The sequence below is a fragment of the Ustilaginoidea virens genome, chromosome 5 (assembly GCF_000687475.1).
Source record: "Ustilaginoidea virens chromosome 5, complete sequence".
NCBI lineage: Eukaryota > Fungi > Ascomycota > Sordariomycetes > Hypocreales > Clavicipitaceae > Ustilaginoidea > Ustilaginoidea virens.
The window spans coordinates 1,749,414-1,775,129 of record NC_057320.1 but is presented as its reverse complement, the minus strand read 5'-3'; the positions used below and the strand labels follow the sequence as shown (position 1 = coordinate 1,775,129).

The following is a 25,716-nucleotide window of genomic DNA, read 5'->3' as shown; positions in this document are numbered from 1 at the left end:
CTACTCAAATAGAACCGTTACCTTCTTTATCTATTGCAATATTGTAAGCCCTATAGGATAAATTATGCCGATACGCCTTTTTGCAAATTAACCCCTTCCGAATGCCTTTACTACTACTACCGGACTGTAATTCTGCCTTTCTAGAAGAAGAACGCTATAGTGATTATACCTTCCGCGGAATCCTACTAGATACCGGTGCCTCCAGCCTATCTATAGTAGGTATAGGTTAAGCAAGAGCCCTAATAACATTAATGAAATCTTTGACGATTAAGTTAATAGATGAGTAGTATACCGTTAATTTCGGAGTAGGTTCTACCACATCTTTTAGTATACTGAATATCCCGACGATATTCGGTAATATCCCCTTCCATATTCTTAATAGCAGTACCCCCTTTCTCTATTCTATTACGGATATAGATAGGATAGGCGTGAAGCTAGATAATATTGATAATTTACTTATTAAAGGGGATATTAAGGTTCTAATTATCAGGAAATAGGGATATCTATAGTAGACTCTTAATGCTACGGATACTATAGCCTTCTACCTATCGTTATAGAAAATCCGTTAATTATACCGTTGATTCGGGCACCCCTCTATTAATAGGCTTACTAAATTGCTTCAATGGGCTGGTTATAATAATATTAACCGCAATATCATCGAGAGTATTACCTATATATGCCATTAATGCCAGATAAACGTAAAGGCACCTAGTCGATTTAAATTCACCCTTAAGGATAACGATACTAGCTAATTTAACTACGAAATTATTATCGATATCCTTTATATTGATAATCGGCCGGTATTATATATTATAGATGCCGCGATAAGCTTCTAAGCAGGCAGATTCCTTAATCTATAAAGATAGAAGGCCTAAGATATTTAGAATGCCCTTAAAGAATATTAGATCGATATATACCTCGGCCTGCCAGATTAGATAGTTTACGATATTGGTCTAAACTTCGCCTCTACTGAATTCCATTATAATACCCGGCTTTTATCTATCAATATGGATAAAATCCCCGTCGAGGCCTACTATAGTATTAGTAAAGTCGAGAGATACCACGCCCTATTATACAGAGCCTATACTATTATTAATAAAGAAGTAGGCGACCTATTAATAAGAGAATAGAAACTATAGCTAGCTATTAAAGCCATTAATAATTCTGCTAGGCCTAACGGCCTAGTACCCTCGTTACTAGTCTTTAGAGTATATCCCCGATTTATAAATAACTCACCCCCTAGCTTATTAGTATTATAATGTGCCTTAATATTACGAAAGGCTACTAACGAAGCTAGAAAATACCTCGCTAAGCGATAGGTTCGCAATGCCGTCGCCTAATGGAATGGCCTAAATATATAGCCTATCTAATAACTACCCCTATAGTCTGACGTATAGGTATAGAGAGAAAAGGGTGGATAATATAGGCTATACCGGCTACTTAGCCTCGAACCTATATTATGCAAATGCCTTATGGCCCCGTTAAGTTCCGATCGACGGTTATTAAGCCTTATAATGACCCTACTGCTAACGATCCTGAAGATATCGTCTATACTAAAGGCCCGGCCCGCCCTAGCAGGCTAGAAGTCAGGATACCGGCTGCAGCCGCACCTCCAGCCGCAATAATACCTACAGCCGAGATATTATCGCCGGCCCCTAATAGACTACCTATAGCCGAGATATTATTATTGCTAACCCCTGACCCTGACCCAGCTAAGATACCGGCGTTACGGCTAGTATCACTATTACCAGTAAGGGTGGTATCTAATGTTATAATTAATGAGGACCAAGAAAAAGCTCTCGTTAACGCTATAGCTTTTAATACCGTTATTAATATCTCTTTCCTTACCGCGAAAGAGCAAGCCGACCTGCAGCTTACTAGCTAATTACGCCGGTATCACGGGCTCGGGCTACGCCCGCGCCACAATATGGCTGGGACTCGGGCTGCGCCCGCAACTAGCCTAAGGAGTATCGGCACGGGGTTATAAGGGCTCGCTAAGGACTCGGCCTATACTACATACGGGCATAAATAGGCTACTCAGAGGCCCCTATTCGGGCTCTCTCTTTTTCCTCTTTAGTCTATTTAATACATTCATTCGACGCCTATTCGCAGTAGCCCTAGGGCCAGTCCTTTATATTTAAATAGACTCTCTCAGCCTTACTATTATAACCTCACATTATAGAGCCGATAATGCAGGCTATATAAGATATCGAGATGAGTATACCTAAAGAAATGGGTCCAAATAACCCGAGACTACAACGCCCCCAATATAACACATATACCTAAGTAGAGTAGCTTGCAATAGGGTTACTATTGCAATTCTCAAGGTCACTATAAAGCAAAGCCTTACTAGCTAGCTAGATGGCACGAGACTGTCTGCGACCTATGAACTAATCTTAGTATAATACTAGATTTTTCACCAAGTCCTAAGACTATACAAGTGCTATAAAGCAAGGCAAGTGTAAAGGCAAGGCAAATATAAGATAACCAGAAAACGCAGGGAAGGTAAGAAGTTAAGAGGCATGTAGTGCATTAACAGACTCGATTGTGCTGCCCTTCTACTATCTAGAAAAAAAGGGGAAAGCTATCCTATATATACACGAAGGAGGGGTAGGCCTAGGCATCTAAGGTAGCCAGTAAGAAAGCTCCCCGTAATGCTCGCTTGCCACGTATACAATACGTCAGCAGCCCCACTATATCGGGCCTTTTCAACCACCCTAACCACCGCACTAGTAACTAGTCACCGCACTAGTAACTAGCCACCACGCTAGTGACTACCCACCATACTAGTGGACTAGCCACCACACTAGTAGGCCGCCACCACACTAGTAGGCTCACCACGCTAATTAAGCAATGCCATACCTTTTTAACAAGGCCTACCTTAAGGCCTACCTTACTTGATATACAGTAAATAATCCACTAAAAATCCTTAAGGTAAAAGGCAAGAGCCTAGGTTGGTAAGATTACCGTAAGTCAAAAAGGCGGTAAGAAGACTAGCAGCCTAGTAGGCTACTAGAGGATTTTAACACCCCCTCTGATTAGCTACTATAGTAGCAAGCTAATCGTGTAAAGGATAGGGAAAGAAAATGCAGTAAAAAGTACTAAGGAAAAATATAAGAAAAACCTTAGTAAAAGTATATTAGTATAAGTTAGCAGGCCTTAAGACCTAGTAACTCGCAGAACCTAGTAAATTTAGGGCCCGGCAGTGGCTTCGTAAGACCGTCAGCAGGCATACTATTAGTAGGTAAGTAGGTAATTTTAACTAAGCCCAGCTGGGCTTACTCCCTAATATACCGGAATTTTAATAGCATATGCTTAGTGCGAGCATTCTGATTAGGGTCATTAGAATTTAAAATAGAGCCCTAGTTATCGCAGTATAGCGGTATAGGGCGTAAAATATCAATTTCCAGCTCCTTACAAAGGTTAGAAAGCCATTATACCTTACGGATAGTCTCAAGTAATGCATTGGATTTAGCTTCTAAAGTAGATAGTACTACTAAAGAGGCTCGCTTAGAACGCCAGCTAATAGGACTACTATTAATAGTAGTAAGAAAGCCTCCAGTAGATTTAGAGGTTTCTTTACAGCTAGCAAAATCGCTATCAGAATAAGCGGTTATAATAGGCTGTTGGTTGCTTTTAGTAGTACTAAAGCAAATAGCTAGGTTCTTAGTGCCTTTAAGGTAGCTAAAGCTGCCTTTTGCAGCATTTAGATGCACATTAGTTGCCTTAGATATGAACCGAGAGAGGTATTGCGTAGGAAATGCTAGGTCGGGCCTAGTCATCATTATAAGCCATATTATAGTGCTAGTAAGGCTCTAATAAAGGCTCTGATCAGTAGGGCGAAGGTGTTTTCCACTAGATTCATTTAGAATCCCTGGTTGAAGTAGAATTAGCTAAGGTTTAGTATCCTATAAGCCGAATTTAGCTAAAACCTCTGCTATAAATTAGGCTTGGTGTAGCTATAATAGACCTTCCTTCCTATTTCGTATAATTTATACGCTTAGGAAGAAGGAAGCCGGACCGCAGTCTTCTATAGCATAGACCTTATGAAATTTCCTTTTTAGCTGGTTAATATAAGTTATATTTGGACTAACTAATAGGCAATCGTTAATATAAGTGACGATAAAGGTGCTGGTTTGCTTATTATAAAAGACGGCAGCATCAGAAGCTAAATGTAAAAAGCCTTCACTAGAAATCAGTTCTTTTAGCCGGTATTGCCATTCGCAGGGTGCTTATTTTAGCCTGTATAAGGCCTTTTTTAGTAAGATAGCTTGCTTTACAGAAGGGTCAAAGCCAGCTTCTTTAAGCAAAGTTAGTAGCCGTTAGCGCTATATATTAGACCAAAGCTTGCTATCAGTTAGTAATAAGCTCTCTGTAAACTCAAGAAATCCATCAGGGATATCTATATAAATAGTCTCAGAAAGTTCGCTATTTAAGAAGGCGCCTATAAAGTCGATCTGCTCTATCTCCCAGTTATTACTAGCAGCTAAAGCTAGTATAACCCTCCAGGTGGGTGGGATAGAGGTAGAAGCATAAGTATACTGAAAATCCTTTCCTTCGACTTGTATAAAACCTTTGACTACTAATCTGGCCTTATATTTTATAGGCTGATTATTAGCATCCTTTTTAACCCGAAAAATAGGCCTATTGCGTATAATTTTCCTATCAATAGGAACGCTAGACTTAGGAATAAATTGGAAGACTTTAGTATCCAATAACTACTCAAATTCCTTAAATAATGCCTTTATCTAAAAGTCTTTTTCAGGGCTTTGTAGCACATCCTTCCAGCTATTAGGCATACCATTAGGGGCCTTTTTAGCTAGCTTACGTTTAGCTATATAGCAGGAATCCCATATCAGGTGATATAGGATATTACCCTCCTAAGGGAATAAATCGGTAAGGCTAGTAGGGTTAGTAGGGCCTGTAGGATCAGTAGGGCTAGTAGGGCCAACAGGGCCAGCGAGGCTAATAGGGCCAGCAGGGCCAGTAGGATCAGCAATATCGGTAGGATTAAGGCTAGTAAGGATATCTATAAGGTCATCCTTTACAGTAGCCGGGGACTGTATTATAGGACGGTTATCCAAGGTAGTATTAGTGTTAAAATCCTATAGTAGCCTACTAGGCTGCTGGCCTAATGCCCTACTGGCCTACTAACCTTCTGACCATTATACCGCCTCTTGGACTTACGGTAGTCTTACCAACCTTAGGCCTTTGCCTTTTACCTTAGGATTTTCAGTGGATTATTTACTGTATATCAAGTAAGGTAGGCCTTATTAAAAAAGGTGTGGCATTGCTAAATTAGCGTGGTGGGCCTACTAGTGTGGTGGCTAGTCCACTAGTGTGGTGGGTAGTCACTAGCGTGGTGGTTAGTCACTAGCGTGGTGGCTAATTACTAGTGCGGTGGTTAGGGTGGTTGGAAAGGCTGGATATAGTGGGGCTGCTGACGTATTATATACGTGGCATAGCGAGCATTACGGGGAGCTTTCTTACTGGCTACCTTGGATGCCTGGGCCCACCCCTCCTTCGTGTATATATAGGATAGCTTTTCCCCTTCTTTCTAGATAGTAGAAGGGCAGTACAATCGAATCTGTTAATGCACTATATGCCTCTTAACTTCTTACCTTCCCTGCGTTTTCTGGTTATCTTATATTTGCCTTGCCTTTATACTTGCCTTGCTTTATAGCACTTATATAGTCTTAGGACTTAGTGAAAAATCTAGTATTATACTAAGATTAGTTCACAGGTCGCAGACAGTCTCGTGCCATCTAGCTAGCTAGTAAGGCTTTGCTTTATAGTGACCTTGAGAATTGCAATAGGTTATAAGCCCGGTTTTTACTTCTTTGTTTTTACCCTACCTCTTTTGTGTTTACCCCTTGGTCTCTCTTGCTTATTAGTACTACTAATATAGCTATCCTTTGGTATCCTTAGCTTACCCTTATTACCTTTGGCTTACCCTTTGTTACCTACAGTATTACCCTGCGGCAATCAACGGCGTACCCCCACGGCAACTTACGGCGTAACCTTACGGCACTCTTAGCGTAACCTTACGTTATTTTCGGCGTAACCTACGGCACCTACGGATTTTATAGTGTAATATTCTTTATATTATACCACTGTATAACATCTTTTCCCCTAGTGCACGACTCTTACTGCACTATACGGCACCTGTTATACTATCCCATTTATAGCACTTTTGGTACGGCACTTACGGCACCTTTTTTTATATTACGGCACCTACGGCACCTACGGCACCTAGCTTCTACGGCATTTACGGCACCTACGGCACTTACGGCACCTTTATATTACGGCACTATATAAGCACCTTATATACTAACGCTATATTCTGGACTTGCACAACGCCTACGGCATTTGTGCTTTTATATTGAGACCTGCCGCTATACTCTGCGGTTATCTTTTTATAGTAGGCTACTAGCCACTATATTTACTAGCTGTCCAGCTAGTTACTCGACTATTTTGCCAGCTATTTAGCTGGTTATTCATCTGTTCCTACAGCTATTGGCACCATTTTTAACGACTTTTAACCACTATAATGGCACAGTCTAGGCCTTCTACTTATAAGGCCACTTTGGATTCCAACTCTAAAGCTGATCTTACTGCACGACTATAGCTAGATATGGACTATATAAAGTCCCAGATGAATACCCTAACTACCCTTATACAAGGCTTAGTTAGTAGGCAAAATAGTAACGTTCCTACTATTACAATTAGCAAGGAACTAGTAGAGGCTACTAGCCCTACTATCTCCGGTCCTACTAATATGAACAGCAAGGACCCTGTAGAGGCTACTAGCCCTACTACTATTAATGCCGCTTCTATTAATAATAGCAAGAATAATTCTACTAATAATAGGAAAAAGAAGCAGCAAAAAAAGAAGGAACAGGACTCTAATAATAGCAGCAAACAGCAAAATATCGAGTCCTTTATTATAGGCAATTATAATACCCAGGATACTAATATATCCTATTCCTCTTCTTCTACCACTATATCTACTGATATAAGCTATAGTGCTAAATCAGGCGGTAGGACCCCTAAGGATGCCCTCCTTTACGATATAGGCTCTACTTATCATATTGTAAATAATAAGAAGTATTTCACCACTTTTCACTATTTTGAGAAGGATAATAAGCCGGTAATTACTACTGGTGGTAGCCCTATTTCCCCTACTGGTTGGGGCACAGCACGATTTACTGTGCTACAGGGCGTTAATCCCACCAAATGGGGTATTATAGAGCTCAAGAATGCACTATATATTCCTACCTTGGATATTAACATTATTAGCGGTATAAAGCACTATACCGCTAAAGGGGTACTAATTAGAAATCAGCTTTGGTCAGTAAGCCGTAAATGCATCGGCATTTTTAATTTTAAAAAATACGGCTTTTTCCTTCTACAGAAAGGAATAGACACATCACTACTACATCAACCTTACAGCCATTATACTATTACTAATAGTATATCAGTAGAGGTCCCCAGCCCTACTAACCCTGCTGATTATAGTAATCCTAAGGATACTACTATTACCCCCGTTCCTACTACTGCGACTAGTAAGGAACCTGTAGAGGCTACTAGCCCTACTACTAACCAGCCCGCTACCACAACTAGCGAAGACCCTGTAGAGGCTACCAGCCCTACTACTAACTCTCCCGCTATTACAACTAGCGAAAATCCCGCTATTACGACTAGCGAAAATCCTGTAGTGGCTACTAGCCCTACTCCTGCCCTTATAGCTACTAATACAGAATATCAGAAGCTATTACAATTAGCCGGCATTTGGCATGTACGGCTAGGGCATATAGGTATTCAGCTACTTAAAAAGACCTATGCTAATACCTACCTTATCTACCTTCTAAAGAAGAAGGTTATTACTAAAACAACCTTTATTACCTTTATCCATCAAAATGAAGGTATAGGCCCTATTTCTAGTGGCCTAGAAGGAGACTTTCACAAAGGGCAAAATACAGGTTCAGAGGGGGTATTTAGCAGTAAAGAACCTGCTATTTTACTAGATGACCTAGAAAGCATTCCTGACCCTACTAACTCTACTAACCTTACTAGCATTACTAGCACTAATGCTATACCGGATGACCTAGAAAGCATGCCGGACCCTACTAATTTTACTAGCATTACTAATACTACCCCGGATGATATTACTAATACTAATGCCACCATGGATTACCTTCCTAAGTCAGAAGACTTTATAGGCGCCTTTCTAAATAGCGAACTTTCTGAGACTATTTATATGGATATTCCTAATGGATTCCTTAAATTTACGGAAAGTTTACTAACTAATAGCAAGCTTTGGTCTAATATACAGCGCCAACGGCTACTAACTTTGCTTAAAGAAGCTGGATTTAACCCTTCTATTAAGCAAGCTATCTTGCTAAAGAAGGCCCTATACGGGCTAAAACAAGCACCCCGCAAATAGCAACACCGGCTAAAAGACCTGATTTCTAGTGAAGGTTTTTTACCTTTAGCTTCTAATGCTGCCGTCTTTTATAATAAGCAAACCAGCACCTTTATCGTCACCTATGTTGACGATTGCCTATTAGTTGGTCCAAATATAACTTATATTAACCAGCTAAAAAGGAAATTCCATAAGGTCTATACTATAGAAGACCGTGGTCTGGCTTCCTTCTTCCTAAGCGTACAGATTATACGAAATAGGAAGGAAGGTCTATTGTGGCTACACTAAGCCCAATTTATAGCAGAGGTCCTAGCTAAATTCGGTCTACAGGATACTAAACCTCAGCTAATTCCACTTTAACTAGGGATTCTAAATGAATCTAGTGGAAAAGACCTTAGCCCTACTGATCAGAGCCTTTATTAGAGCCTTACTGGCACTATAATGTGGCTTATGATGATGACTAGGCCCGACCTAGCATTTCCTACCCAATACCTTTCTCGGTTTATATCTAAGGCAACTAATGTGCATTTAAATGCTGCGAAAGGCAGCTTTAGCTACCTTAAAGGCACTGAGAACCTAGCTATTTGCTTTACTAAAAGCAATCAACAGCCTATTATAACCGCTTATTCTGATAGCGATTTTACTGGCTGTAAAGAAACCTCTAAATCTACTGGAGGCTTCTTAACTACTATTAATAGTGGTCCTATTAGCTGGCGTTCCAAGCGAGCCTCTTTAGTAGTATTATCTACTTTAGAAGCTGAATCTGATGCATTACTTGAGACTATCCGTGAGGTACAGTGGCTTTCTAACCTTTGTAAGGAGCTGGAAATCGATATTTTACGCCCTATACCGTTATACTGCGATAATCAGGGCTCTATTTCGAATTCTAATGACCCTAACCAGCATGCTCGCACTAAGCATACACTATTAAAATTCCGGTATATTAGGGAGCAAGCACAGCTAGGCTTGGTTAAAATTACCTACTTACCTACTAATAGTATGCCTGCTGACGGTCTTACAAAGCCACTGCCGGGCCCTAAATTTACTAGATTCCGCGAGTTACTAGGTCTTAGGGCCTGCTAACTTATACTAACTTACTAAGGTTTTTCCTATGTTTTTCCTTAGGACCTTTATTGCATTTTCTTTCCCTATCCTTTACACGATTAGCTTGATACTACAGTAGCTAATCAGAGGGGGTGTTAAAATCCTATAGTAGCCTACTAGGCTGCTGGCCTAATGCCCTACTGGCCTACTAACCTTCTGACCATTATACCGCCTCTTGGACTTACGGTAGTCTTACCAACCTTAGGCCTTTGCCTTTTACCTTAGGATTTTCAGTGGATTATTTACTGTATATCAAGTAAGGTAGGCCTTATTAAAAAAGGTGTGGCATTGCTAAATTAGCGTGGTGGGCCTACTAGTGTGGTGGCTAGTCCACTAGTGTGGTGGGTAGTCACTAGCGTGGTGGTTAGTCACTAGCGTGGTGGCTAATTACTAGTGCGGTGGTTAGGGTGGTTGGAAAGGCTGGATATAGTGGGGCTGCTGACGTATTATATACGTGGCATAGCGAGCATTACGGGGAGCTTTCTTACTGGCTACCTTGGATGCCTGGGCCCACCCCTCCTTCGTGTATATATAGGATAGCTTTTCCCCTTCTTTCTAGATAGTAGAAGGGCAGCACAATCGAATCTGTTAATGCACTATATGCCTCTTAACTTCTTACCTTCCCTGCGTTTTCTGGTTATCTTATATTTGCCTTGCCTTTACACTTGCCTTGCTTTATAGCACTTGTATAGTCTTAGGACTTGGTGAAAAATCTAGTATTATACTAAGATTAGTTCACAGGTCGCAGACAGTCTCGTGCCATCTAGCTAGCTAGTAAGGCTTTGCTTTATAGTGACCTTGAGAATTGCAATAATTAGTATTAGTAACACTAGCAAAATTAGTAGGGTCCGGCATGCATTCTAGGTCATCCGGTATAACATTAGTATTAGTAATATTAGTAAGGTTAGTAGGGTCCGGCATGCTTTCAAAGTCATCCAGTAAAATAATAGGTTCTCTGCTAGATACCCCCTCTAAACCTGTATTTTGCCCTCTATGAAAGTCTCCTTCTAGGCCATTAGAAATAGGACCTATACCTTCATTTTGGTGGATAAAGGTAATAAAAGTTGTTTTAGTAACAACCTTCTTTTTTAAAAGGTAGACTAAGTAAGTATTATTACCTAGAGTGGCAAAGAGCCTACCAGGCTTAGTACGGGGCGCTAATTTGCGGCTTTTTATACGCTTTTCGTATGGTATAAGCACTTCAATAGCTGCTCCAATAGCCCTAAGGTTAATAAGATCAGGGTAGTGCTCCAGTATTATCTGGTCGTAATCCTTTAGTAGCTCCTAATAGGGGCTAGAAGGTCTGTTAATAACTACTATTATATTTACTAGCATAACAACGCCAGTAATTATAGCGGACCAGAGGTTAGATAGTAGCCTTGACCAGGCCATAGTAGCACGTAGCCTATCAGCTATAACCCTAATAGACCGCTCAGCTAGGTCATTTTATTTGTGAATATAGGGGCAAAATGTATTAAAAGTTATGCCCTATTCAATAAGCCAATCACTAAGCATTTTGTTGATTTTATTTCCACCATCATAGTAGAATTCAACAGGCGTTTTGCCATATCTGACCTGTAGGCTCTGTATAAAGCTTTATAATGCTTTAAATACAACAGTGCCTTCCCTATTAGGCAGTAAGTAAAGCCAGCGGAATCGGGATTTTCTATCCACTAATATAAAGTCAACAGGTCGTTTATTATATAGCATAGGTGATATAGCAAAAGTATCACCTTCTATAATATCCAGACATTTAGCTAGATTAGGTATCGCATCTTTAGAAGGTCTTCTAACCTTCTTAGCCTAGATACAGGCTAGATAGCGAAAATCAGCATCTTTAACCTTATTAAGGTTAGGAAGACCAGGGGTATTAGCACAGGTCTTTTTAAGTAGCTGAATACCTATATGCCCTAGCCGTACATGTCAAATGCCGGCTAATTGTAATAGCTTCTGATATTCTATATCAACAGCTATTATAGGGGCAGGAGTAGGGCTAGTAGCCACTACGGGATTTTTGCTAGTCGTAATAGCGGGATTTTCGCTAGTTATAATAGCGGGATTTTCGCTAGTCGTAATAGCAGGATTTTTGCTAGTCGTAATAGCAGGAGAGTTAGCAGTAGGGCTAGTAGCCTCTACAGGTTCCTTACTAGTCACAATAGTAGAAACGGGGGTAATAGTAGTATCCTCAGGATTACTATAATCAGCAGGGTTAGTAGGGCTGGGGACCTCTACTGTTATACTATTAGTAACAGTATAATAGCTGCAAGGTTGATGCAGAAGTGGTGTGTCTATTCCTTTCTATGGAAGGAAAAAGCCGTATTTATCAAAGTTAAAAATGCCGATGCATTTACGGCTTGCTGACCAAAGCTGATTTTTAATTAGTACCCCTTTAGCGGCATAGTGCTTTACACCGCTAATAATGTTAATATCCAAGGCAGGAATGTATAGTGCATTCTTGAGCTCTATAATACCCCATTTAGTGGGATTAACGCCCTATAGCATAGTGAATCGTGCTGTGCCCCAACCAGTAGGGGAAATAGGGCCACCACCAGTAGTAATTACAGGCTTATTATTCTTTTCAAAATGGTGAAAAGTAGTGAAATGCTTCTTATCATTAACAATATGACAAGTAGAGCCTGTATCGTAAAGGAGGGCATCCTTAGGGGTCCTACCGCCTGATTTAGCACTATAGCTTATAGCTAAGGGCTGGTTATCAGTAGATATAGTAGTAGAAGAAGAGGAATAGGATATATTAGTATCCTGGATATTATAATTGCTTATAATAAAGGACTCGACATCTTACTGTTTGCTGTTATTAGAGTCCTATTTCTTCTTCTTTTGCTGCTTCTTTTTCCTATTATTAGTAGAATTATTCTTACTATTATTAGTAGAAGCGGCATTAGTAGACCCTTTCTTAGGATCTTTAGAAGCCTTAAGCTGCTTAGAGTTATTATTAGCAGCTACCTTATTAGACCCTTTAGAACGCTATTCTTCTAGTAAGTCAACCATAAAATACTAGAGGTTAAATTTGCTGCTATTAATAACACCCTGGGCGCTATAAGCCCTAGTCATAGAGCGTTGGCGTTCCGTCCAGCGGGTAAATACCCCCTCTACAGCCCAAAGATACTGGTTAACTTGGTCGAAAGAGTTAATCTTAGAATCTAGGATTCTAAGGCGAGATATATAGCTGTTAAATTCGCTATTAAAAGCCTCTAAAGTGCCTTTATAACCGGTAAAAGTAAGGGTGTGAAAGGTAGGGTATAAGTGTGCCCGCTGTACTTCTAGTGAGTGGCAGTACTAGGCCACTAGCAAAAAGTAAGCTTCCTCTGGGTCATTATACCAGTCTATAGCCTCTGCAGCTTCTTCACCACAGCTATTCTTTAGCATTAGTAGTAAAAGTGCCTGCTCAGACTTATCAAAGTGCCTTACTATAGAGGGGTCGTTAACAAAGTTAGCTATTTTAAAGGCCCTAAGTTGTATTGTAAGGGCCTGCTTCCACTGGTCGAAATTATAGGGGCTTTTTAGCTTCTGGGACTCCTTAAAGCGGTTAGCAGTCTTAGCTAATTCTTTAATAGCCCCATCACTAATTTGGTTGGTAATAGTTATTGTTGATCCCCGCCGACACCTACCGGGCACAGGGGCGAAAAGGGCCACATCGCGTGCAGCGGTGCGCGGCACATCCGTCGCAGTGTGCCCAATTGGGCACCTTGCGACAGCGATTCCGACAATTCTTATTATTATTAGCCTGTGCAACGTTCCGTGGGATAACGCCATTGCAGAGCCAGCCCTTTAAAGACGCGCCTCTCCGCTGTTGCCATATCTGGCGGCACATCTCGATGTCGTCGTGGCAAAAGAGCCCCCGAGCTCGCGTTCTCACTAGTGCCTAGACGAAGTCCCTCAAAATCCATCCACAGCCCATCCGAGCGCCTCCTAATGCCGCTGCTGTCAAACTTGAGCCCCTTTTCGCGTTTGCAGTACCGTCGCAAGTCACGCTGGAAGGTTGTGCCGCCACTCCACCCAAGCAAAGCACACCCGACCGTCTTCCACGGACTTATGATAATGTCGACCCTTCGATGGGGCTTGTTTTGCTGGGGCTTGTTTTGCTGGGGCTGCCTCTTGTCGTGCCACACAACCATGGCTTTGTCCAGGGTGTCGAAGCCAGCGCCACCGGATGTTGACCCCGAGCCTCGCCATGCAAGCGGTAGCTGGCCTCGTTCGCTGTTCCTGGTCGACAAACTTAGAGTATGCGAAACGAGTTGGGCCTTTTCGAGACTGAGCACCAGTTCGCCTATGACGTAGGCTGTTCTTGACTCTTCTCGGTGGCTTATCACGACGTCGACGTCGCCGCTCTGCGCCTTGCCTCGTCTGTGGCCCCCCACGATGGTCATTTCAAATCCCGGATCAATATCCCGGGCGCACCCGAGGATCAAGCCTGCAATTTCCTCGACTTCTTGTCGGGATATCTCCTGTGTGAGTTCGTCGTAGAATTTCACCCCAATTTGCTGGACTCGACTGAGAGAATGCCATCCGTATTCAATGACATCATCCAAGTCACGCCAGCCTTTTCCATTTGGGTTGCGGGGTTTTTTTTTTTTTTTTTTTTTTCCATCTCGTTAGCCAGTGTATGTGGGCATTTCACCGTCGCCGTGCAAGTCTTGCAGACACAAGTCGTGCCGTACGTACCTCTCCTGTAGAATTCTCTGGCAGTAGCATCTCCAACGCCCCAGATGTCGTAGAACAAGCGCAGCGTGGACATTTTCGAGTCTGATGCTGCCATGGACGACTCGTCGGATTGGCCGTTGTTCAGCCACTGTTGATACACTTGAGCGATTTTACTACCACAGCCTGGTAATCGCTCGATTTCTAAGCGAAGACGCGCGTTTCTTGATTAGCCCATCCTGTTACTTTCAACTACCACCTTGGCTCCTGCACTTTGGCCGACGGGGGAAATCGACTAACCGAGGGGGCTTGTGGATGGGTAAGGATAGGCAGCAAGAGCGGCAATTGACGTTGAATAGGCTCGAACGCCGATGCCGTCTCCCTGAAGAAGTCGGAGGGTGCGAATGTTCTTGAGCTCCTTAATGAATTCCTCATTAGGCGGGTTTATCGGTGTTGGTCTCTGGCAAGAATACGTGGTGTGAAGAAAGTCCGGAATGGGAGGCAAGGTGGCAGCAGCTTCGTGCTCCGATGTCGACTGTCGAACCAACCGGGCTGGCGCATGTCTGGCACGCAAAGGCTCGCGACTTTGCGAGGGCCAGCCAGTCCGGGAAGAACCTCTGTCGCCTCTGTCGTCCTTGGTTTCGGCATCATCATTGTCTGCACGGCCATGGCCAACGACCTGCTCAGACGACTCTCCTCGCCCTGTCGATTCAGCACTGGCAACGGCATGGGCGTCAGAATCGTCAGCGTTTGATGTAACCTTATGCCCTTCTAGCAATAGGTACCGTTCAGAGGGAAGCAGCCTGCCTTGAGCAAGGCAATCCGTCAGCCACGACAACCTGAGAACCCGGATACGGCTCCCTCGCGGGCCGCTCGCCGCCTCGCCTAGTCCTTGTCCTTGTCCTTGTTTCAATCTAGATCTAGATGTTTCTCGAACGGCTGGCCGCGTCCCCGCTGCGCAGTTGGCGTCGTCCGGTTTACCTGCTTGGACTTGCTCCGGAATCAGAGTGAGATGCAACTGGAGCCGCCTCAGCTCGAATTCGGCGCGCGCCTTTTTGGATATCCTCCCCAGAACAATTTCGGCTTGGTCGATGTTGTCAGTGAGAGACGGAATTGCTTCCCGGAAATAGGCAATCTCCTCTTGGAGAAGATGTGTGGAGAGGAGATATATCCGTGGAAATTGCAAGCCAGTTGCCATGTTGCAGAAACAGAAGCAGCAGCGTCACCGTTTTGGTATGAAGAAGGGGGGTAACATGATGAAACGTTCTGTCTTTACAAGCCTAATGATGGCTGGCTGCGTGAATGAATGATGTATGGCAGGTGGCAGCGTGACGTGATGGGTTCGTTTGCTCCTGCCCTGCCCACCCAGTTCCAGCTCCACCACCACGAACCACCGCCGCCGCCGGTGATCACCCGTTTCATCATCTATGTAGCAAGCGATGGCTAGCAACGGCTATCCCTCGTGCCTGACACCGAGTACAAGACAGATGAATCCACAATCAAGAACCCTGGTTACAATTATCGCTACTTGAGTCTGATTACGTACTGATATTGCGCAACTTGATCTTATTGGTGTTGCCCCTTTCTCGTTCGCATAGACAGCCATTGCGTAGCTCTAGATGTCTTCGAATTCCATATCCTCGTCTTCCCCCCCACTGCTGTTGCCCCCCTCATGGTCGAGTTCCACCTTGGCTTCTGCATCGACCTTTGATTTCTTTCCCAGTCTTTCCTGGCCAACGCCTCCATCGTCCACCCAACCAACAGAGGCCGCACGCTTTCTGTTCGCTGTGCTTGGTGCACCCGTGTTGTTGTACACATGACTGGCTGAGGGCACGTCCTCGAATTCGTCGTCATCGCCGTCTTGCTCTTCCGAGTCCATGTCGTCGTCGTCGAGTCCTTCCTGCATCGCCACCTTGGCTAGCTCCGCGGCCTGCTCAGCTTTAAGTCTTTCAAATATGTCGTCAATTTGTTCTGATGTGGTTGTGTCCACAGCCTTGGACTTTGCACTAGCTTTCTTTTCGTCTTCCTGGTGTGTGACTGTCGAAATGTCCCCGACGGAGCCGGAGAATGACTCGCCCGTCACAGTGCTGTTCGACATCCAAGATGGAAGAGCGTTTTGCTGTGCTATTTTCTGTTTTCTGGCCCGTTCCGCCTCCCTCTCCGCAGCCGAGGGGCCTTCCGAGGTTGAGATGTTGACGGAAATGGACTGCGGCCCTGTATTCACCAACCCCTTGACCGCCATGGGTCGATGCGTGCCACTCTCTGCAGGGGTTGTCGCAGCTCGTTGATGTGTGGCATCCCTTACCACAGGTCTTGCTTTTGCCAAGGCGCGATCAAAGTCGCATTCGGGGATGTGAACCGCATCGATTTTGGGTAAGATTTCGCCAATAAACTTGAACTGATCATTAAGCCGCGTTGACTGTTCGTGGCCAGTAGAGGTGCGGTCTGTCTCAAAGGTGAGGGTGTGGTGGCACCGGTGGCAAAGGAAGCCATGGGGTCCAACACTGTCAAGAAGCTCCATTGCCGTCCACTCAGCCTTGCAAAAGCTGCAGAAATATTCCTTCTTCTCATTTGCCGGGACAGGTGCGCCTTGAACCTCTTTATCGATCGTGTAGACTCGCCATTTGATTGCGTCAATGGTATGTCGGTAATTGATATAGTACCACGTGCGATTACTCGGCCGTGGATTTCCTTCGCGTAATTCTGACCTGGTGTGACTGATTTTATTAGCTGTGGGACGTAAAGAGAGGAGGTGGAGGAGGAAATGAGAACAAAAAAAAAAAGACACATTGTCGTCATAACGTGGATGAAAAGGCCTATACATACACAGTCAAAAAGCGGTCTTCTCGCAGTTTGCCGCAGATTTTGTGCAAATCCTTTGTGTTGATGGCCATGAGATAAGCCAGATCGTCATCTCGAAGACTGTGCCAAGCGGTAAGAAGCAACGGTCAGCGGCCATATTCCACGTTCTGATCTCAAGGAACAGCGAGGGAGGGACCGCAGCGTACGCTTCGTGTAGAATCAAGGCGTCCATTACCAAGATGTCCCGCGTCTGGTAAAACGCCCGCATAACCGACTTGATGAGGGTCACGGCAAGATCCATCGCGGCGATTTAGATCGGATTCGGCCAGACGACTCGTCGTCGATCACCACACCGTCCCACGAGCTGCCAAAGCTGGAGAGACCACAGCAATATCCTCAATTAGACATCCGCACAAGTTGCTCATAAAAAGCGCTTTCCCACGGAAGGAAGAGAAATGCGCACAGATAGGATAAAAGAAGCAGAGTCGGGCATGGCAAGAAGCTGTCTTGCCATCAGTCTTGGCTCCAAATGGCGGCAGCGCCACGGTAGGATGTCACTGATCATAAGTGGTGATGGAAGACATTGACTCTTTGCACGCGACGAACTCGAAACCTACCTTGTTATCATGTACAGAGCATGATATGACAATGCAGTTGGCGGAACACAAAAGCTTCAACATCTCAAATGTGGCTAAGCCAAGATACATAGCGAATTCGAGCACGGACCAGTCCCCACCCACCTAGCAGTAAGCAAATGATTCTAGAAAATAGAATCGTTCGAAGTCCCAGGCTTACTAATAAGAAGCTCACTGCCCCCATAACTGCATCCCATCGCATGTGAAATCTTCTAAAAAAATCCGTTGCGGGGTTACGCCGTAGAGCAAATAGTCAAATGGGGTCTTGACTTCTTGTCCCGGCCCTAGCCCCAGCTGTTCTATTCGCTGTTTTTGCTGAGCTTGGCCATGGGAACATTGACTTCGTAACAACAAAGACCCTGTATAAAGGAAAAGCAAAGTCACGCTTATATTCTAAATTCCGCCAGCTGATCCCCGTTTGCCCTTACGCCTCCCCTTGTCCTTTCATTCCGTCGAGTGCGTGCAGCGGACCTCCTACTAACTTGAGCCCAAAATGCAGGCCCGTTGCGCGGACACAACAGCCAGGCGCTGCCAATGACTCGAGAGCCTTCCATCCGAGGCGCCAAAGTCTATGCATACTTTCTCAACTTTACTACGGCGTTAGTCCTAGTTTAACAACTTTTTTTTGCCACAGGCCACAGTGTCACAACTTACATCCAGAGTTAATGTTCTCGAACTGTTTACGTCTTGATCTCGATAAACTCCCACCAGGCTCTCTGAATCCTGAAACAGCCCGGTCTTGAGACTGATGACAATAAACTGCATGCCAGGTCCAGCGTGCTCACGGATATATTTTTTGATCTTGTCCACGTTTGCATTGTCCAGCGCGGCGTCAACTTCGTCCAACACGAAGAAAGGACTCGGTTGGTAACTGTGGATGGCAAAGAGCAAAGCGAGCGCCGCCATTGTTTTTTCCCCTCCTGATAGGTGTTCCATGTCTCTGAAACGCTTTAGCGGAGGCATGGCATGGTATTTAATGCCAGACAGGTATGGCATATCGGTATCTTCTTCAATATCGAGATATGCCTGTCCGCCAAGTGGGTAGGCTTCGGATCGCGTTAAGTCTTTGTAGACGTGCGAGATTTGCTCCTGAATATGTGTAAAGGCTTGGTTAAACAAATCGTATCGTTTTTGCTTGACTCTGCCAAACGCATCCTTGGCAGCTTGTGCAATGGCCTTGGATTCTTCATATTCATGGTCAGTTTGCTTCAATCTTGTTTCCACACTCTCCAACCGTTCCATGGCGCGCATATTGGGATTCAGCTTTTCCAGTTCCGAAGTAAGCAACGAAATCTTCTCACTCAACTTCTCCTCCAATCCCAAGTCATCAGACTGCTTATCGTTAGCAGCACGTTCATCATACGGCCTGAACCCTGCTCCTCGTCTGCAGCGCAACACACGCAAAACTCACCTCCTTTAACTCACTGTCAAGTCCTTCGAAGTCGATCTCGATACCATGATCATCCAAGGCAATATCCATCATGTCGTCGTCATCACCGTCCAAGTCCATGGCATCAGCATCTTGGCGTAGAAGATCGTCTTCATTTGGGAGGTTGTCCAGCGTCCCTTCCGCCAAAGGTATTTGAATTTGCTCAAGCCGACACCTCCTGAGCAATGCTGACTTACTCGCGCTGTTCTTTTGCACTGTTGTTTCCAAGGTGTTGATGTCGCGGTGAAGCGCTTCCATGTCCTTGCTCCTTCTTTGCAACTCGGCACGCGCTTCGCTGACTCCCTGATTACGTTCCTTGAGCTCAGCTCTCTCTTGTTCCAGTTTTCCGCGTAAAACGTCTACTTCATCTTGTTCAAGACGAATCGCTTCCTCAATATCCGCTTTCTCTCGCGAATATGTTTTAATGTCTTGTTCGAGCCGTCGAGTGTGTTCTTGAATCCGATTAATGCGCTTCTCCATATCTTGCAGCCTTGCAACCTCCCACTTGAGGCGGTTCTCCAGTCGCTGTTTCTGGACTTCGAACTGGTTCTGCCTCTCTGAAACCTCTTGTTCCAACTTGCCTAAAGACGCGTCATATGCCCGGATGTTGCTGTAACCGAGCCGCCTGCAAAAGTCGGCAAAAACTTCATCCTCCACTCGAGCAATGGCATCGCCGAATTCCTTGATGGTCGCGCTGCAGTTCTCTAATTGAGAGACCTGCTCCGCATATTTGGGCTGCAGTTCTCTCAGTTGCCTATTCATGTTATCTACCTCGCGCTTCTTGCTCGTCCAGTTCTTGCTGAAAGCGGCGAGCTCCTCCTGAGTCCCAAGGAGGCGCCGTTCTAAACCAGTGAGATCAATCTGCAGCGACTCTTCTAAAGATCCGCGGCGATTCGACTTTGGCAGTCGGTCGATTTCTTCTTTCAGCTTCACTGCCATTCGTTGAAGGTTTTGCACATCTACTTCCTCAAATTTCCGCTTCCCTCCCTTCGGCTCAGGTCCTCGGCCACCAGTCATTAGCCCGGCCTTGTGGATGATGTAGCCTTCGAGTGTGACTGCTTTCACTGGTATTCTCTTTTCGTAACATATTTGCTTTGCAACACTCAAGGTGTCGCAGACCACGGAACTGCCACAGGCGTACGACACTGCTCTCTCAACAGTGGGGTCGAAGTTGACCGTGTCAATGGTCAGCCTCGCTCCAGGGAACCCCTTTATTGCTGGATTGACGGCATTGACCTTGATGTTATCCAGCGGAATGAATGTCATAGGTGGACATCTCAGCTCCTTCAGATACTGGACGCAATCCAATCCAACTTTCTCCGTCTCGACAACGACAGAGTCAATATCTCTCCCAAGAGCTACAATCACAGCCTCATCGTATTTTTTCTGTTTCGGGGCACATAAATCTCCGATACGGCCACGCACCCCAGGAAATATCCGTTTCAACGCTATCACCGTCTCCTTCAATCGAGTTTCGCGGTCATTTTGTCGACGGCCGTCATCGGCTTCGCGTAGCTTGCGAGCTACATCCTCCAGCTTTTCCTCCAGTTCTGTCCGTTTCTGGTTAGTTCGAATGCGTTCAGATTGCATTTGATTAAACTCCTTCTTCTTGCTTGCGATTTCGGCGGAAATATCTTCAGAAACGGCTTCAGCGGAACTCTTGCGCTCGCTAATGGTCTGAAGCTCAGCCTCCGACTTCTCCAGTGTAGTCGTGATGCTATCGAGCTTGCCGCGAAGATTGTTAACTGTCACCTCATCAGCTTTACGCTGCCGTTCTAAAATCTTCAGTTTTGCTTGGTTCGCGCCTGAACGAGCCATCACCTGAGCACGGAGCATATTGTATTCTTTGCGATCCGCGTCACTGATATCCCGCCCTTGCTTTTTCATCTGTTCCCGGGTCTCCTTCTCGAAGATGGCATGTGCTTTTTCCACGCTTGCAATGTCGCTCTGAACCTTCTCGACGATCTTGGCTTGCTCATCTCTTTCTCTTGCCACTCTTTGACTTTGACCCTGAAGTTTTTCCAACTGCTGAGTGCACTCATAGACTTTTTCCTCGAAAGGGAGAAAGGCACTTTGTTTGTCCTCGATGCTTTTTTCCTTCAATCTGATCTCCTTGTCTGTTCGGGATACCAGTCGCCCAGCGCTATTTTGATCTCGTCTGGCATCTTCCAGACGCGCCTCAAAGTATTCCACGTTCCTCCTCAACTCTTTCAAGTCTTCATGATGGTCCTGGATAGCCGCGCTAGACTCATCCATTGCTTTCTGGAAATGAAAAAGCTTCCACAAACATTGTGACACGATTGCGGCATCTCTCTCTTCTGTTTTTCTCTGAAAGCTGTCAGCCTCCTTTTTCTGTTCGCGATACTGCTTGATTTCGGAATTGATCCCGCGACGACGATGCAGGTGAAAGTTTTGGTTCTCAGCAGCTTCCTCTGCCTCTGTTTGAAGCTTCTCATACTCTGCTTTGTAGTCCAGGCTACCGGATATTTGCTCTATGAGGCGGGTTAGCTCTTGCGGCGACTGAGAAGCAATGGCCTCGACGTCGCCTTGGAACACCAGGAAGTTGCGCGCTTTCATGAGTATGTTCTCTTTCTCAAGCGCTTCATTGTATTGCTGCGCTGTAACGACCCGTTCGTTGATGCGATACTCGCTGGCACCAGAGCTAGTAATAGAACGCTTCCATCGCTGCTCGTCGCCAGCGTCATCTTCATACACGGCTACGACCCAGGCAGTCTTTGGATCTCCTCGAGAAGCCTTATCATCGGATGCGGTCAAATCTTCTCCGTTTCTCTGGGATTCGGCAGAGCCGTCGTCGTTGATTTTGTATGTTTTTAAAACGCGACCACGGTAAACAAGGTCCTTTAAATGCGCCGATCGGAGATGTGATGACTTAATGCCAAGCACGAACGAAATCGCATCCATACTAGGGGGGGAACTTAGCGCCCGCATCGGCAGCTCAAATGAGGTTTCAAAACACTTACGAGTTCGATTTTCCTGATCCATTTGGTCCAATGATAGACGTGAAGTAGGAGTCACCAAAAAGAAGTGTGTGATGACCTTTGTAGGATTTGAAGTCTGCCTCATACGTTCAGTAACGTGCTGGCGCTGCCTGAAAGATGAAATAAAAACCTACTGAACAACTCCAACCGTATGAGCTTGCCCATTGTCGCGAGGAAAAGAGAGAGAAAAAAAAGCGGGGAAAACTCTGATTTATAACGTGGAAAAGTCTGATGAAATTGCCCTTGGAGGCTTTTCTATCGTGGCAATTTTGCCGCAAGGATTGGTGATGGATGAATCATGCGGGCAGGCAGGCGGGCGTCTAAAGGATTTGTCGCAAGAAATTCCTTGCTATGTCGCGTTCAGGGGATCAAGTGCTTCGGCGATAACGACTCAAGCTATCGTCCCCGTTTCCGAGGCCGAGAGCGTGGTCAACGAAGTATTGATGGGTATGAGTTCGATTAAAACACGCGTCGCGCGTTTGCTGCAGTTACATGGCATGCCTAAATTACCTGAGGTAAGTATTTATCTGTACACGACTCCACATAGTATCGACCGCCGAATTCAGAGATAGAAAATAGTTAGTAATATAGTTACTAGTAATAAGATTTTTATTATTATTTGTAGTTAAAATTACCAAGTAATATAGTAGTCATTTTTTATAATAGTAATATAATAATTTATTATTTATAAATAATTAGTAATGGTTTTTATTAGAAAGTTATTAAGGTATACCAAATTATATATAAGGGGCGCACGAGGTACTAAGATACTGAGTTATTAAAAATAATACTTAATTTCTTAAGATTAGTTATAGCCTTATAGTGGCTAATAGCGCCTTAGTAAGCTGGTGGCCTTATGATAAAGTGCTAGCCCCTTAATAGGCTGGTAGTTCTATAGTGAGATACTAGCTTTTTAGTAGCTTCATAAGTCTTATAAAGGGGCTAGTAAGTGCTGGTATAAGCTAGTGGCTCTTTAGTATGACTAATAAGCGCTAGTATAAGCTAGCGGTTACTAGTAAGTACTAGAGTAAGCTAATAGTTTTTTTAGTACGATTACTAAACGCTAAAGCAAGCTAATAGCTTTTTTAGTAGTTTAATGTATATATCGGAACTCTTAAAAAAAACTTTCGCAATTTCGCCCGCACCTAAGTTGTCGGAATCGCTGTCGCAAGGTGCCCAATTAGGCATCAATTGGGCATATTGCGACGAATGTGCCGCGCACACCCGTTGCGCACGATGTGGCCACTTTTGCCCCTTTTGCCCCTGTGCCCCTAAGCCCGGTAGGGCACGCGGGCAGCCCGGCCCGACCGCGCCGATGCACGTGACTACGGCACGCACAAAAAGGCCACATCGTGTAATTACCCTCTTTTGCTTCCTTTCTTTCCTCTGAGTTAGTCAGTTATAATCAAAGAAGTAATCATACCTTTAACCGGTGACCTCACGGTACACGATACTACGCGCGCGACCCTACGTATAACTAGGTACCCCGAGTTTATATCAATACTAATCAGTAGTAATAACCACCACTCACAGGATAATATCCCGCAAAGAATAGTATATTACAGATCAGTAAGATATTAATTTTGAAGAGGCAGTTAAGCTTTCTCAGCTATACTAACTAGAAGGAGAATAATTTATAACCTCTCCTTCTCCTCGTCTATCACAAGGAAGAAACTTATACTAAATATCACGATCTTTAAAGATATCCTTAGCATTTAGGAAAAACGATTTATAACCTCTTCCTATTCTACCCTTTTCTTTCTTTTACCACTATAATTAAAAGCCCCCTTAAAATCTTATACTCCTTACAAGAGGGAATCTTATACTCCTTATAATATATCCCCCCCTTCTTTTCAAAACTTTTTCTCAATACTATAGCATTATCACAATAACTACGAGAGCTACCTAAGAGGATATAATGATTTGCCTTACTCTTTAACGATAATTAGCCTAACGCGATAGAGCCTATCGACCCTAATAATGCCACGAATATACAGCTATATAATTGTATCGCCTTCCTTATAGATACCTATAAGGAAAATACCCACCTAGATAATAATCTCTAGGAATAATTCCGCAAGGATTATAGCGAGTGGAATAAAGCCCTATTCCGCCGTATTAACATTTAGGTTTTACGGCAATTCCGCTCAATATTACGGGAACGCGGCATATATATTAGAGTATCGGGTTCCCTAATAATACCAACCCTACTTAAATGCCTTCAATAATAATAGAATCCATAATGGCCTTAAGAGGAAGTATTGCAATTCTCAAGGTCACTATAAAAGCAGAGCCTTACTAGCTAGCTAGATGGCACAAGACTGTCTGCGACCTGTGAACTAATCTTAGTATAAATACTAGATTTTTCACCAAGTCCTAAGACTATACAAATGCTATAAAGCAGGGCAAGTGTAAAGGCAAGGCAAATATAAGATAACCAGAAAACGCAGGGAAGGTAAGAAGTTAAGAGGCATATAGTGCATTAACAGATTCGATTGTGCTACCCTTCTACTATCTAGAAAGAAGGGGGAAAGCTATCCTATATATACACGAAGAAGGGGTGGGCCCAGGCATCCAAGGTAGCCAGTAAGAAAGCTCCCCGTAATGCTCGCTTTGCCACGTATATAATACGTCAGCAGCCCCACTATATCGGGCCTTTTCAACCACCCTAACCACCGCACTAGTAACTAGTCACCGCACTAGTAACTAGCCACCACGCTAGTGACTAACCACCACACTAGTGGACTAGCCACCACGCTAGTAGGCCACCACGCTAATTTAGCAATGCCACACCACGCTAGTAGGCCGCCACCACGCTAGTAGGCAACCACGCTAATTTAGCAATGCCACACCTTTTCAACAAGGCCTACCTTACTTGATATACAGTAATAATCCACTGAAAATCCTTAAGGTAAAAGGCAAAAGCCTAAGGTTAGTAAGACTACCGTAAGTCTAAGAGGCGGTATAAGGGCCAGAAGGTCAGTAGGCCAGTAGGGCATTAGGCCAGCAGCCTAGTAGGCTACTATAGGATTTTAACAGGAAGTAACCCGGCAACTTACTCACAGCGTATTCCTATCTCGGCTTAACCCTACTAGGGAAGCCTTACTATCTATTGGTAATATTAAGCAAGAGATATAAAGGCTTTAAAATACGCCCTTATATATATGCATAAGGCCCCTATTACGATAATCTTTATTATTACAAGCACCTATAACGGTTATGCGAATACCTTCGCTAAGGCTCGCATTACGGCTCTTATAAGCCCTATTAATGCTAAAGAACTTCATTATACTAATAGAACGATCACAGTCATAATAACCTATTATTCCCCCCTCTATATCGAAAAAGCCTTATGCCCCTGCCCCTACCCCTACTAATAAAGAAAGGGGCCGGTCCTAATAACTAAAAGGGAAGATATCTATTTATAATAGGCCGCTATTCGAAACAGGGGAGAGCTCCTATTAATAACAATATGCAACGGCCGATAATTATAGCCTATAAGACCGACCCGATAAAATATATCGCCCTAGGGATTATACCCCTAGCTGAGGCGGCTATCTTAATGCCCCTCGAGGCTATAGCATACCTAAAAGAGGTCGGGTTATAGGCCTTAATAATATACTTCCTTTAATAGAGGACCCTAATGATAATACCCTCTAAGCT

General features: G+C 44.2%; 3 protein-coding genes across 3 annotated transcripts; all 3 read right to left on the bottom strand.

Annotated features, from left to right (window-relative positions):
- Window positions 1–13,269: 13,269 nt before the first annotated feature.
- Window positions 13,270–15,386, bottom strand: UV8b_06357 (uncharacterized protein; the record flags this gene model as incomplete). Its single annotated transcript, XM_043143854.1, has 4 exons — window positions 13,270–14,090; window positions 14,213–14,392; window positions 14,489–14,904; window positions 15,028–15,386. 4 exons carry the CDS (start codon window positions 15,384–15,386, stop codon window positions 13,270–13,272), a joined length of 1,776 nt encoding a protein of 591 aa, XP_042999789.1.
- A 417-nt stretch (window positions 15,387–15,803) lies between these two features.
- UV8b_06356 (uncharacterized protein) lies at window positions 15,804–17,291 on the bottom strand (the record flags this gene model as incomplete). The annotated part of the gene is made up of 3 exons (XM_043143853.1): window positions 15,804–16,905; window positions 17,015–17,110; window positions 17,197–17,291. The coding sequence occupies 3 exons, from the start codon at window positions 17,289–17,291 to the stop codon at window positions 15,804–15,806; spliced, it is 1,293 nt and encodes a 430-aa protein (XP_042999788.1).
- A 934-nt stretch (window positions 17,292–18,225) lies between these two features.
- Window positions 18,226–22,218, bottom strand: UV8b_06355 (uncharacterized protein; the record flags this gene model as incomplete). Its single annotated transcript, XM_043143852.1, has 5 exons — window positions 18,226–18,231; window positions 18,280–18,957; window positions 19,037–21,977; window positions 22,036–22,129; window positions 22,188–22,218. 5 exons carry the CDS (start codon window positions 22,216–22,218, stop codon window positions 18,226–18,228), a joined length of 3,750 nt encoding a protein of 1,249 aa, XP_042999787.1.
- Window positions 22,219–25,716: the final 3,498 nt, after the last annotated feature.